The 13,768-nt window shown below is 41.7% G+C and overlaps 3 protein-coding genes across 3 annotated transcripts; 1 reads left to right on the top strand and 2 right to left on the bottom strand.

The window, feature by feature from the left end:
* The first annotated feature begins 675 nt into the window (after window positions 1-675).
* lrr1 (leucine rich repeat protein 1) lies at window positions 676-5,249 on the top strand. Its single transcript, XM_026308420.2, has 5 exons — window positions 676-1,224; window positions 2,176-2,274; window positions 3,186-3,438; window positions 3,860-4,334; window positions 4,425-5,249. Exons 1-5 carry the CDS (start codon window positions 1,042-1,044, stop codon window positions 4,678-4,680), a joined length of 1,266 nt encoding a protein of 421 aa, XP_026164205.1. The 5' UTR covers window positions 676-1,041; the 3' UTR covers window positions 4,681-5,249.
* Window positions 5,250-5,343: 94 nt separating this feature from the next.
* dnaaf2 (dynein axonemal assembly factor 2) lies at window positions 5,344-9,297 on the bottom strand. Its single transcript, XM_026308407.1, has 2 exons — window positions 5,959-9,297; window positions 5,344-5,867 (listed from the first exon to the last, which is right to left on the bottom strand). The coding sequence occupies exons 1-2, from the start codon at window positions 7,867-7,869 to the stop codon at window positions 5,457-5,459; spliced, it is 2,322 nt and encodes a 773-aa protein (XP_026164192.1). The 5' UTR covers window positions 7,870-9,297; the 3' UTR covers window positions 5,344-5,456.
* A 390-nt stretch (window positions 9,298-9,687) lies between these two features.
* On the bottom strand, window positions 9,688-13,546 carry LOC113131382 (Krueppel-like factor 11). Its single transcript, XM_026308545.1, has 4 exons — window positions 13,366-13,546; window positions 12,227-12,505; window positions 10,731-11,670; window positions 9,688-10,477 (listed from the first exon to the last, which is right to left on the bottom strand). Exons 1-4 carry the CDS (start codon window positions 13,402-13,404, stop codon window positions 10,176-10,178), a joined length of 1,560 nt encoding a protein of 519 aa, XP_026164330.1. The 5' UTR covers window positions 13,405-13,546; the 3' UTR covers window positions 9,688-10,175.
* Between the last annotated feature and the right edge of the window lie 222 nt (window positions 13,547-13,768).

The raw sequence follows: 13,768 nt of genomic DNA, 5'->3' as shown, positions 1-13,768 counted from the left end.
CCACATCCACAATTACTGTATGTTCATGTCTTAACAAAGTTTGTGTTTTTAAATGTGTTTATATTTTCATCTATGTACGAATGGATATATGTATATAGATATATTTGGACATACCACCATATCTATATCTATTTCTATCTGTATTTGCCCACTCTGGTGTTGACAAGAGTATTAAAAACATGGCAAATATCCATTTAAGGTACATTTAGAACAGATAAGCATCTGTAATTGACTTGCAATTATATGTTTTAATTGATTTACAGCTGTAATATAGATAGATAGATAGATAGATAGATAGATAGATAGATAGATAGATAGATAGATAGATAGATAGATAGATAGATAGATAGAATATAGTAGAATAGAAAAACAGAATAAATATAAAATATAGTGTGGTTTTATACCACTCTAAAAGTAGCTGTTCTAGGTCCACGTAGTGACTTTAGTTTTTATTTTGATACTTTCATTTTATTGGTAAACCTTTAAGTAACTTGATGTATTCTGAACTTTAGGCTATTTTTCCACTATTGAGGATCAGTGTCATGTTTTCTGTCAGATAAACATACCCAGTACGTAACGCCGTCACGTATACGTCCTTTAGCTAGTGTAACCTGACACCAAACTGGGCTCTGGCCCTCTCCTGTCCAATCAGCGTCCGAGCTCCGTTATCTGACGTCACTTCCTACGCGCGCGGGATTATGCTAACATCAGCTAATCACATAACTGACAACAGAAAACTATCCGCCTCCTTCGAAATTTGCTAAAATAGTGACAGTAAAACCTCGCTGACCTACGAAAGTCTTAATATTCCCGATGTAGACTGCGTTTAGTGTCTCAGACAGCTGTTCACATGCAGTTGCGACGCTGTAGAGAGAGCAGACTGGTGTGTTGTTGACATCTGTGACGGGTGTGTGTTGTGTTACCAGCAGTAAGTTACTAGCTAGCGTTTGTCTTTCGGGAAAGTTTCCATCTGTTATGCGTTTACAGCTTTAGCTCACTCTGACTGGACAAGCTGGGCCACACTCTTCAGGATTTGGTGAGATGAAGCTGCAGTGTGATGTGGAGGTGGTAAATCGCATGCTCCCCACGTTTGGGATAAAAAGTCGAGGAAAAGGGACTAGAGCGGTGCTGTCCATCGGGAAACATTTGGACAAGTTGAGTCAACGCAGCAACATCTACATGTTGATCTGTACAGCTAAAGACAGAGCTGGGTCAAAGTACAAGGTGTGTTTTTTGTTAATGTTGCTCTTTTTGTCTTTTGTAACGTTACAACAAACCAATGACTGCATAGGAAAACTAGTTTCAAATCATTTTACTGTTCACAAGTAATTTTGAGGGTAGATGGCAATTTCAATGACAATACATCCAAACAGGAGACTGGAGCTTATGTCTTTTTATTAAAAAAAACAGGTAAGTTCACCTGTATTAGCCCACCTACTAACACAGTTTGTAGACCCAGTTCTGAGTGTATAGATCACATTTTAACAAAACATATTAGTTTCTATGTGAACTTTTAATTTGTGCTACATTCATGATACAGTCTTTTAATGAATGTTATTTTATTTTAATTTTTTTATGGGTAACAATTTTTCTGCTGCTTTTCTAGGTTTGCGTTTGTGTTAATGAATAGCTAATGATGCTATTGGGCATTATCCCTACATACTGCTGTGAAGTATTAACAAAAATGTCTAATAAAATCATGGGCTTGATCAATAGCTTTCATTGATGTAATAATCTACTTTAATTTGGAGATTTCCTACCGCTTTTAGCTTCAATTGACAAAGATTTGTGCTTATGTGATTTGTTTGTTTGTTTCATTGTTTGAAGACGACTGTAGACAAGCACTCTATCCCGAGTATTTGAAATCTGCTTTTTTTATTATTATTATTATTATTATTATTATTAACTACATCATTCCTAGAATGACAGATTGGAAACCCTACAAGTATTGTTTTCATGGTCTCAAATGCTGCCTTGAGTGGCTCCTCAGAAGCATCTGCCTTTAATTCAGTAGTCATAGCTTTGTAAAGTTGGTCTAAACCAGCTTGCTGACGTAAAGATTAAAATGGTTTCAGCATTCCTGCCAGCACATGTAGAAAAAGTGAATGACTCACTGTCCACTCTAATGTTGTGAAATATATCTTTCCTATTACATCTGTTAACTTTTTCTTGCAGCTCAAAAACAACATTGAGAAGTTCTTCACATGGTTTGTGGAGGAAGGCAAGGCCACTGTCAGATTAAAGGAACCTGCGGTTGACATTTGTTTGAGCAAGGTATGACATCCAGCATGATGTAGTCCCAGTCTGAGCGTGAAAATGTTTATAAATAAGGAACAAGATTTTCAGGTTTACGTTGCAACTTCATTTGTGACGTCTTCTACTAATGGTTTGCTACAGTTGTTTATTCTGTGTGTGTTAAAATATTACAGGACTGAGGATCAAGAGTCTGAGTCTGAGACTGTCCATTCACTCTCTTATCATCTACACAGACACATAGAGTTGTTTTGACTGCAGCTGATGCCTGGACAGACACCATAGCACACACATTGTTTCCAGTTGATGGAAAGCTATTCTGGTTGTTTTGAAGCTGCGTTGACCTTTCACCTAGATTTTAACATACAGTGGTGTGAAAAAGTGTTGGCCCCCTTCCCGATTTCTTATTTTATTGCATGTTTGTCACACTTTAATGTTTCAGATCATCAAACAAATTTAAATATTAGTCAAAGGTAACACAAATAAACACATGATGTAGTTTTGGATTTGGTTTTCCCTTAATAATAAAAACCTTTAGTTAACCTTTAGTTAAAAACTGCATGATGTGTTTACTTGTGTTATCTTCAACTAATATTTAAATTTGTTTGATGATCTGAAACATTAAAGTGTAACAAACACGCAATAAAATAAGAAATCGGGAACACTTTTTCACACCACTGTACTTCAGCCTATCACACAATGAGGAACATGTCCACACAGAGTGACACCACATAAACTATACTTTACAGCCTGAGTCACTCACATTTTTATTCCCAAAAACAAAAGGTTCATCATGTTATTTTAAAGGAAATATGTCAAGGTATTCTAAACCAGTGAATTTAGGTTCAATATTTTAAGGAATCCGGTCAAACTTGATGGCCTGAGAGAAAATTGTGACCCGCCTGTAACTTTCTTTATGTGTTTATTGATAGGCTGATGCAAATAGCTTGAAGAACTTCCTCTCAGCTGCACGTCTGGCTGACAGAGGAAGTGACACAAGCAGCCTTCCCCTCTCCACGCTCACTCCTGTTCGTGCCAGGGATGTAGAGCAACCAAAGAAGAAACTGACCATCGTCTCAAAGAAGGACTACCCCCTCACCTCCAACTTTCCCTACTCTCTTGAGCAGCTGCAGGTTTCCTACTGTAAACTGTCACGAGTGGACATGCGGATGCTGTCACTCAAAGGTACAGTAAGTCAACTGGGTTATCAGCCACATGCTGAAAATGATTTTTTGGCCTATAGTGTTCAATTGTTTTTTGATTTACATTGTGTTTTTGCTCCCTTTTATATACACATTTAAAAACATTGGCAAGTTTAGGTTTGACCAAAGGGAAATTCACCATTTTCACACATTGAGGTTTACTTGTCATAGTCTTTTTCGGCCTGTCAGACTAGTTGTATAATCTCGTGGGAGACTGGAAGGAGTTTTTCATAGATCAACAGACTAACCCAATGAATTATGCTTATTCAATATTGACCTTTTTTCCCAAATTATGTCTTTTGCAAATCCCACATTTGCCACACTGACTTTCCTGTGCCACGCTAGTGAATAGCTAGAATTTTCCTTTAAGAAGTGGTATTTTTGTTTGGTTTTATTTTTTTCAGCACTCCGCAAGTTGGATCTTAGCAACAACCACATCAAAAAACTCCCTGCTACCATTGGTGACCTCAGCTGCCTCTCTGAGCTCATCCTCCACAACAACCACCTGGAAGCCTTCAGCGAGGCCCTCTGTCTGTCCACTCTGCAGCGGACACTCCAGCTCCTGGACCTCAGCCAGAATCGACTGCAGTCCCTGCCTGCTCAGTTCTGCCAGCTCAGAGAACTAGTGAACCTCAAACTGGATGACAATGGGCTTGTTTGTTTGCCGTTCCATATCGGCCGACTCTCGAAGCTGAGGTTCCTGTCTGCGGCGCATAACCAGCTGACTGTGTTGCCCAGTGGCTTCCGTAAGCTGAGCCTAGAAAACCTAGACTTGTTTGGAAACCCATTTATCCAGCCTAACCCTCTGGACCACACAATGCAACTCACATTCCCCCTTGCACTCCAAGAGATGGCTTCCAGAGCTGTGGCCAACCTCAGGTTAGAATTAAGCCTGCTTAGTATATCTTGCCTTTTTGGTTTTACTGTGGTTTGCCAGGTCTTACAGTTCCTGTCTGAATCATTTCACAGGATACCATACGGACCTCACCTCATCCCTGCCCACCTGTGCCGCGACCTCGAAGTAGGCAAGACGTGCGACTGTGGGCAAGTATGCATCAATTTCTACATCAAGACAGCAGTCAGCATGAACCTGCACCAAGTCTCTCATACAGTGGTCCTGGTGGACGACATGGGCGGCACAGATGCTCCAGTGCAGCAACACTTCTGTTCCCTCTCCTGCTACTCTGAATTTTTAGACATTTCCCTCCAGAGAGGAATCAAGTGAGCAGGAACAAACTGGTTTTACTGAAAACACACCAACAGTTGGAAAAAAAAAGGACTGTAGATACTGCAGTAGTTGTGAGATGCTGTAGGAGGGCATCTGATGACAGTGAAAAGAGGACTCAGCAGTAGTAAATAGGCAAGTGGTAGTGTTTTCTGGTAATGCCTTTAAATGAAAGCATGGACTCTGTTAAATGTTTTTAAAAGTTGCTTCAAGCTGCCTGTGTAACACTTACTTTCAACTTACAATGCACTTCTCGTACCTCCAGGACAGGGTTAAGAAAAACATACATGTTTTCACACCTGCTCCTCATGTATCTATTGGGTACTGACTGTATTAGCAGCAACAGTGACACAGAATTACTGTCATATGTTGAGCAAATCCAGGTCACCCAACTGACCTTTTACTAGGCAGTGGAATCAAGACGTTTGAAGCATTTCCTGAATACAGTGCCTCGGGGTTCATTACTGTCAGTCATGAAGAGTTTATACTGTTAAGAACCCACAACTTTTATAGCTATATAAATATATATATGTATGTAAACATAAAATAAAATAAAATTATTCATTGTCTTAAATAATTTATTCTGAGATGCTGAAACAATTTACTATATGTGTCTTTTTTGCCATATACTTGAATTAATTGCCTGAAAAGAAAAGGTAAAAGTTTGAAAGTATGACTAACATTTAATATGAGCACACATGAATTGGTAACACTTCCCTTCAAAACCGTTGTGATACAGGAAAACGCTAAAAAATGACAGCCTTCTGTTGCACACCTCAGTCCAGCTCATACATAACAGTGTTTTGGAAGATAATCCTAGCAGACGTGGAGTGATCACTGATGATCTTCTCATTCCCATCTTTATCGATTTCCCTCAGTAAGGCAGGTGGTAGCTTGTTTCCATACTCTGTCGGCAGGTTGTCTTCGTCCATGTCCTTCCTCTCCTGTATTCCTGGACCCATGGACAGGTCCTCACTGGAGATGGTGGCCCTATTCCCTGAACCTCCTGTGTTTGCTTTATCTGTTGGAGACATTTCACTAAAATCTCCAGTCTCCTGGGAAATGCAGCAGCCTTTTATGACGTCATGACTTGAATTGATTGTCACAGATGGTGTGGAAAACACAGCAGCAAGAGCCTGGGGTTCCTCACTGGATGTGGGATTTACAAACACAGCATCTGCTTCCATCTAGAAGAGAAAAGGATGAAGAACTTAATTTAGTAACGTAATTCCACCTTCCCTTCAACCCAATCTTCAAGATTTGTCGCATTTGTCTCACCTCTAAGATTCCACCTGGGGTCTCTTCTGTTTTTCCAAACTCCTCTTGGATCTCTGAAGTTTTTATTTTGGGTGTCGACTCCAAACAAGTGTCTAGATTTACTTTTGTCGCCTCTCCCATACAGTTTGAATATTCAGCAGTGATTAAAACAGGCTGGTTTTCAGCTTTAGGTGAAGCCACACGTCTGTTATCAACACCCACTAAGTTTGGCTCTTCTACAGCCTTTGTGCCTTTGTGCTGGTCCGGATCTGTATCGTCCTGAAAACCTGAATCTTTTTTCTTTGCACCTCCATCTTCCCTTAATTTATGTTTACTGAATTCTTCATCTTTGTTTTGCCTTTCCTGTGGGTTAAATTTTCCAACTTCCTTCACATTTTCCTGTTTCTCCTCTTTCACTGTCTCCTCCTCAATTTCACTTTCAGCAATACTGTCACTTTCTTGTTCTTCAGCTCCACTCTCCTCCCCCACACATTCTTGGCATTGTCCTTTCTCCTTCCATTTTGCTGCTTTCTCAATTTTTTCCTCTTCACTGTTTTCTCCATGTTTCTTCTGTTTTCTCCATTCTTCTACCTCACCCACTTGGCTTTTCTGGTCTTTCCTCATCTGCTCATCTCCTCTTCCCTGACACCTCTCTTCTGCTTCATGTTTCTCCACCCTTGTCTGCTGCTTTAAATCTTCCTCTTCGACATCTCTCTCCTCCTTTCCCTTCTCCTCCTCAACAACTCCCTGGTTCTGCTGGTTGTCCTCTTCTTCCTCTCCACTCTTCTCACCATCACTCTCACAGTGAACATCACTACCAGGCCCAACAGCAAAATCCAAAGCCTCATTAGATGGAAGAACAGGCAGTGTGACTGTGAGCTGTCCTCTCTGTTTGTTGAACTTGGCCTCTCCTTTATCTTCATCCACAGGGTAGGCTAAAGACAGATCCAGTCTGTACGCTGGTTTCTCAGATTCCAGCAGCAGGGTTTTCTCTTTTACTTCAAGGCTGATGTCTGTGACTGATTTCACAAGTGGCAGGTCGATCATGACCACTATCTCCTTGGGTCTGGGGCCCTTTGCTGAGTCTCTGGAGCATCTGAAGTCCTGCAGATCAATGAAAGATCGATATTTTACTGTATAGTTCGGCTCAGTTGGCTCTTTGGTTTTCTGAGGCTGTGTTTGGAAGCTTGTGGCTTTAGAATCAGTGGTGTTTTTTGTTGTAGGTGATTTTGTGGGTCTGCTTTGTGAGGCTGTTGTAGATCTTTTTTCATCTGTGTATGGAATAGGAAGATGATCAGGCTTCTCTGAGGGCTCCTTAGCTTTGAAACCAGGTATGGGTTTTCGAATGACACAAGGCTGAGGGGTGCCCTTGTACATGGTATTCATCTTTCTCACATTGTTTTTGTCCAGAGTCACTTTAAAAGCATCTTGGATTCCCTGAATGGCTGTGTTGTCCACCATATCCATGAAGCTCTTGTTTTTGCTCGCTATGTGGAGAGTGTCAGGGTGGAAAATAACATCATAGATTGTGATCTTGTTCTGCTTAGTATCTATTTCCACCCTCCCAGGATGCAGACTGTGAGGCAGGGACCAGCACTGACCTCTGCGACCATCATCTGACAAACCTGGCTTACATTCAGGCTTTGCAACTTTATTGTTCCCACAAATGTTGATAAAACACTTCTGCTTCCCATCCACACTTGTTTTGAGAGCCCTAAATGGTTGCGGATGAATAAACTCGATGCTATTGCCTCTCTCCTGCTCCAAAATTTTGATCTCCTCTTCATACCTTTTCTTGTTCCCCGGGTCTGATATTTCTTGAGCGTAATCGCGCAGCAATTCCCTGAATTTCTCATTTCTGAAGGCTTTTTTAAACCTGTCAATTTCATCCACTGTCATGTTTAGTTCGTCCAGCTTTTCTCCGAACTCCATGCTGAAGATTGTCGCCCAGTTTTCAGTACACAAACGCCCAAAAACACAGTTCAGAAGTTTAAAACTCAATGAATTTTAAACGCATTAATTGCTCCAACTTGATGTCGTTAAACTTGGTGTCATTAAACTGTCGTTTATGCGGATTAGTTTGTGTTGTACGATAAACTTTACACCGCAGCTATATTCCGGTTGTGTTAGTGTAACCATGACAACACGAGGATCACTGGTGCATCAATAAAACGTCTCCCCGACAGCACATCCGCTAGGTTTTGTTTGTTAAATGGTTTTAACTAAAAAAATGTAAGAATGAGACTCAGCTAGCAATACGCTTTAGAAAGTTTAACCAAAAGCAAATCTGATTTTGTGGGGTAATTACCATAACCTAAACTGGCTTTGAAAAACACTGCCGTTTTTGCCAATATTGGCATTTAATTGTATTATAAAGTTTATTTAAAATGTACTTACTTTTATTTGACCGTGAATTCTGGCTGCCTAGCTTATTTAAACAGGTTTTCCACAGCTGGACTCCAATCAAGTTCTAGAAAGCTCTCCAAGCTAATTAACTTGGTGATGCACCTGAGCTCACACAGGAGCTCTGCAGCAGTATGTTATGTAGTTAGGCCTCAATGAAAGCCATCTGTTAACTTCTAAACAATAATAATTTCCTATGCCCCATGTGTTTTATATTATTGCTAAATATAATTGCTTAAAAATATTATAGGTAGTACTATAAAATGTGCAATACATGAAACGGTCTAATGTCCCTACTATTCCTATATTACTACATTTATTTTGGCAAAGGGCAAACAAAAATTGATTAAAACTGCTTATCTCTCTGCTTCCGGCAGAGAATGTGAAGTGTGTTATTTTCACTTATATATTTATTACTAAACATGCCAAATTGTCTTCTGTTTAATAGTGGTAAAGGCGAGATTTTCCTACCAGCAGGTGTCGCTGTAGACCGCCGCTCAGGTGGCACACGGCCAGTGAGTATGTCGGTCAGTAAGGCAAGGGGGCGGGTATGCAGGGCAAAGATGCGATTGGTCGCACCCCCAACAGTTCATATTTCTCACTGTCTGATTGGAAGCGGTGTGCTGTTACTAGGTATAAGACCACTGGTTTTGACTGAGTGTATATGAGAGGTAGGATTGAGGCATTTCAGAGAGCCAGTTTTGGCCTATATTAATAGTTGCATTGTTTACATTAACACTGGTGTCCTCCCAGTTTCTCCAGTTTAAGTGTCAATACTGAACCACTTTCTCATAGTCCATGTCATTCTTTTTGCTCAGAAGTCAAAACAACTGTATCTTTTCATTCGTAAGCACAAGACTAGCTACACCAGATTTGTTAATGAATGAATTTCAGTGCTGCTTTATGCAAGAATCACGCAGGCCCACAGCCTCCTTGTTCCTATGTGGCAGAGCTGAATGGGCTTAAATTATCTGTTAATGAACTCCACTGCAAATCTCAGTGTTTCTTGTGTTTTTTGTTCTGACTCACCAAGCTAATGAACAGCACACAATGTCCCCAGATGGTTTTACCAAAAGAGCTTTTATAACACCAAAAAACATTATTCACCCAGCAGGAAGCTACCCACAGGCAACTCAGCACATTTGGAAGAACATGAGTTTCAGCTGACCAAAAGAGGCCTGTTGTGGGGGGGACAGTCATAGTGTGACGCACACAGGATGTGGGCAGGCACTCACTGCAATCCTGTATGAGAAGGCCAGGATAGATTGCTGACTATGCTCTTACCCATTAACCACACCTCGTTTTTCCAGGGTTAGACATTGAAAAGGACAGAAAATACACAAAGAATGATTCTTTCAATCATTTTTATTACAAATATGTATTAAATAATATGAAAAGTTAGACAGGGGATGTAATCAATGTATCATCATTGTTGATTAATATCTATATTTCCATTGTTTTTTCACTTCAATGATTTTACCAAATATGACAACTAAATGTATTTCATAATATAACAAATACATTCACATAGACATATATATTAGTATTAACAAAAAAAAGTGTTGTACAAGAAGTGGAGAGATACAATGTATAAAACAAACTTCATACACAGGCTTTGGCAAAAGTGTATACATACCAATTATATCAAAGTAAACAAAAGAATCTTTTAGAGAAAAATACATGTACAAATGAGCAGTAGAGAGGAAAAAGAGTCCAGTGCATGTTTTCTTTCCTTTCATTCCCATGAGTTGAAAGAGCAGCAGCCCTTATGTGCGTGGCTGCTCCCTGGTTCCCGGTGGTATATTGGGAGTGGGTAGAATGGCAGTGTTCATTTTCTACTTTGAGCCAGCAGGTACCAGCATGCTTAATGTGGCAAGGCCAGGTTTTGAGGGAGGTGTTTTGCCAACAGCCATTTTGTTCAGACTCCGAACATCAGCCTGCCAGGATGGAATTTTCTTTGTGGTCATGTGGCGGCGGGCATGTTTGGTGAGGTGATCGCTGCGCATAAATCGCCGGTCACACACAGAACAGACAAATTTTTTCTCACCAGTGTGTGTCCTCCGGTGACGGGAGAGCTCGTCAGAACGAGCAAACCTCTTATCACATCCATCCCAACTGCAGCTGAAAGGTTTCTCACCTAAGGGTGGGAATGGGAAAAATACAGAGTAGAGAGTCAGAAAGTGAGTCAACCTGCAGTCATAAAAATTTTGCATGTCACCCTGCTCTTTTGAACATAAAACAATGAGTGTTCTTCCCATTGAGAATAACAAGGTCAAGGAAAGAATGTTTTACAAACAGGATGCAATATTCATCTGTGGTAGTCACATTTCATTCCACATTTCTCATGAGTTTCCACCAAAACAAACATATCTATATGCGTAAATTCTCACCTGTGTGTGTTCGAAGGTGAGCCTTGAGGTGTGAGCTTTTGAAGTATGTCTTCCTGCAGCCTGTGAAGTTGCAAACATAGTTTCTCCTGCGGGAAAAGTCCATCTTTGTGGCTGCTGTGCTACTACTGGGCCCTGCTGGCATGTACACAGGGGCTGGGGCCAGAGGTAGCAGCTTGGTGTTTCCCAAGGTCATTACAGTCTGAGGACAGTGAGGGGTTTGAGAGACTGAGGACTGAGGGACAACCAACATCACCGTACCCTGTGGCACCGCAGAACCCACAATGAGGGACTGCTGGACAGGGGTGGAGTTAGCTGAGGTGGGCTGGGGGAGGATGGGTGTGGTAGTTGTTCGAATTCCACTACTGGATGTCTGAACTGCACTGGGAATAAAGGCTGAAATTAACCCTGATTGGCTGTTGACAGGGAACATGTGGCAGATGATTTGAGGGCTGGTGACTGGAGGCGGGGACAGTGTTGTGGGAACTGGAGGTTGGGTGTTGACAGGAATGGAGGTGGAGACTGTATCTAAACAAAGTTTAGGACAGGGCTGCTGTTCTGTTTTTGAGGGTGTGAGAGGAACAGGAGGAGATGGAGGTGTGGCTATCTGCTCAGTCTTCATTATGTGTTGCTGCTGCTGCTTCTGACAGTCTGTTGCAGCCATTACTGTTTCTCTAGGTTTCTCTGGACTGGGGGCCACTGGAATGTGGTGTTGGCAAGGGGTGCTGTCTGCGGTGTGGCGGATGACGCTGGTCGCCATTGCTCTGCAGATCTGTGGAGGAAGGGGGAGGGAAGGGGTCTTTTCAGCGATGGGTGCCAGGACTGGTTGATGGAGCCCAGACCCACAGCGCTGTGAGGACACAGCCAAGCTGGAGCTTGAGTGGAGGGTAACGCTAGATGTTGACGAATCAGCAAAGCTGGGGCTCTGAGGGGGAGTCATACACTAGAAAGAGAATGGAGATATGAATGTAGAAGAATTAAGTACACCCTCATACCACTGTAAAAACATGGTGTGTTTCTATAGTTTTACTAGGCAATGTATTTGCAAAGATAGGTATCACAGGCGATAAGCAGGTACACACAAAAATATTGATTACTCTGGGTATTAAACTCTGATTTCTACTGCCCTGCATCTGCAAAGAGATACTATCTAAAGGTCAAACAAACTTACTCTATCAAGGCTCTCCTGTTTGCACCACCTCAAGACAACTGTACTGTAGCAAAAAATCAAATAAAAGAGCAGATATAATGGCCTGTCAGACTGCAGCAACCCCACCTCTCCCTTTCCTGTCCCCCTTGACCTGTCAAGTATTTAAGTAGTTTCGTGCTTTCAAAAATGATAATAGAAAATTCAGAAAAAAGCTAATGTGACATAGATTTGACTCACTCCTTCTTAGTAATATCACATGTCTTTAGGTCCTGCATACCATATCCAAAGCAGATTTAAACTCATTTATTCAGTCACCACAGATTATATTTTGATGTGGGAAGTGTCTTACCAGGGAGGAGAGAGAGACAAAGTCTTTAGTGGGCTCTGGAACTTCTGACGGCAAGAGGGAATCACAGGAGTCCGAAGCCGGGGTGAGGGGTCTGGGCTTGCAGGGGTTTGGCCTGTTGCTTCCAAGGAAAAGACCCTGACCCCAAGAGCTCATACACACCAGGGCTTCAGCTGCTTCCAAGTCCGTGTACTCCAGGCCCGATGTCCCACTAGAGGAAGACTGCTCACTGTCATGCCTCCTTCTCTTTGTGTAGGACTGACAGTGATCCATAAATTCAGCCTGAAAGGAACAATAAATAATCAAAAAAGAACGTCACGTTAAAGTACTTAAATATTGCCACATCATCTGTTATAATGGTTAGTCCCAACTGTGGGACACCCTGTGTTGATTTGCCTTTGACTCAGATCTTATCGTGACCTAAAAGCAAACAGAAAGGAAGGTTTCTGGTCTAATAAGCAGAAAGGGGAGAAAAGCTATTTACAGTTATCTGCGCAGTCGCTGTTCCTGTATCTAAAGTTCCCGGGACAAACTGCTCATGCTGCCAATAAGAGAGAGTGGGCGTTGGTGACTACACCCCAGCCCAACACGCACTGCTGCTGGCTGGGAGCCAGGACACCTCCCATCGCCAAATATAGACCAAACGGTGACGTGCTGCAGAGATGAGCCATGTGAAATCCCCAGAAAGCGGTTTGCATCAGGAAGTCGGTTTTATAACTTTGTTATTGATTTTTAAAGTAAACAAAGCAAAACACTAATCCTCCACAAACAATAAACCAAATGACAGTCTCTATCGTTACTGACAGGCTTCCGTAAATGTGTAAAATAAAGGTTTCATTTCTAAATATCATATGCACGTTGGTTACTTCAAGACTGGATAAAAAAAAAACATGACTGAAATGTCAATATAGAATTTTAAAAATTGTGTTTACATATTAGTTACATTAGGCTGATATGTCAGTACTTGGACGGGTTCGTGACAAAAAAATAATGCTTATAAAATTATACTTGAATGCACATAAAGTCTTGAGTAGCGTTCCTGAAATATCACGGCACTTAGTAAACAACTGAGTGTTAACTGGGCTGAAGGCAAAACACACAATAAATGTTGCGCTGAGCTGAAATAGTCAAAATTGTCTTACCCCATGTGAATCCATCTCTGTGAATTTTCGCAGTGGCATTGAGGAATAAGCTACACAGATATCACTTTTTTGTTGTCAAAGGCAGGACAGAACAAAGAGACGGCGGTTGCCAGTGCTCGGGTTGGGTCGAGGTCGTTTTTTTTCTCTGACTGACTCCCTCTTCTCTCAGCTGTGTGTGTAAAACACGGGGAGGAGAAAAAAAGAAAAACAAAACTCACAACACGCACAGGCGGGTGGCAACACTCGGCCAATCACAATCCGGCGTGTGCTGAGCTGCAGCCAATGGGCAAGCGGAGAGCGCGTGAACAGCGCGTGCTCGCTGGACGGTTGGAGGAAATAGGGTGCGTGGCCGTTGGTGGGCGTGGCCACGAGAGTCAGCGGTGTCAGGGTAAACCCGATGAAC

This window comes from Mastacembelus armatus, chromosome 22 (assembly GCF_900324485.2).
Source record: "Mastacembelus armatus chromosome 22, fMasArm1.2, whole genome shotgun sequence".
Lineage (NCBI taxonomy): Eukaryota > Metazoa > Chordata > Actinopteri > Synbranchiformes > Mastacembelidae > Mastacembelus > Mastacembelus armatus.
The sequence above is the reverse complement of the archived record's forward strand: the minus strand, read 5'-3'. Positions and strand labels throughout refer to the sequence as shown.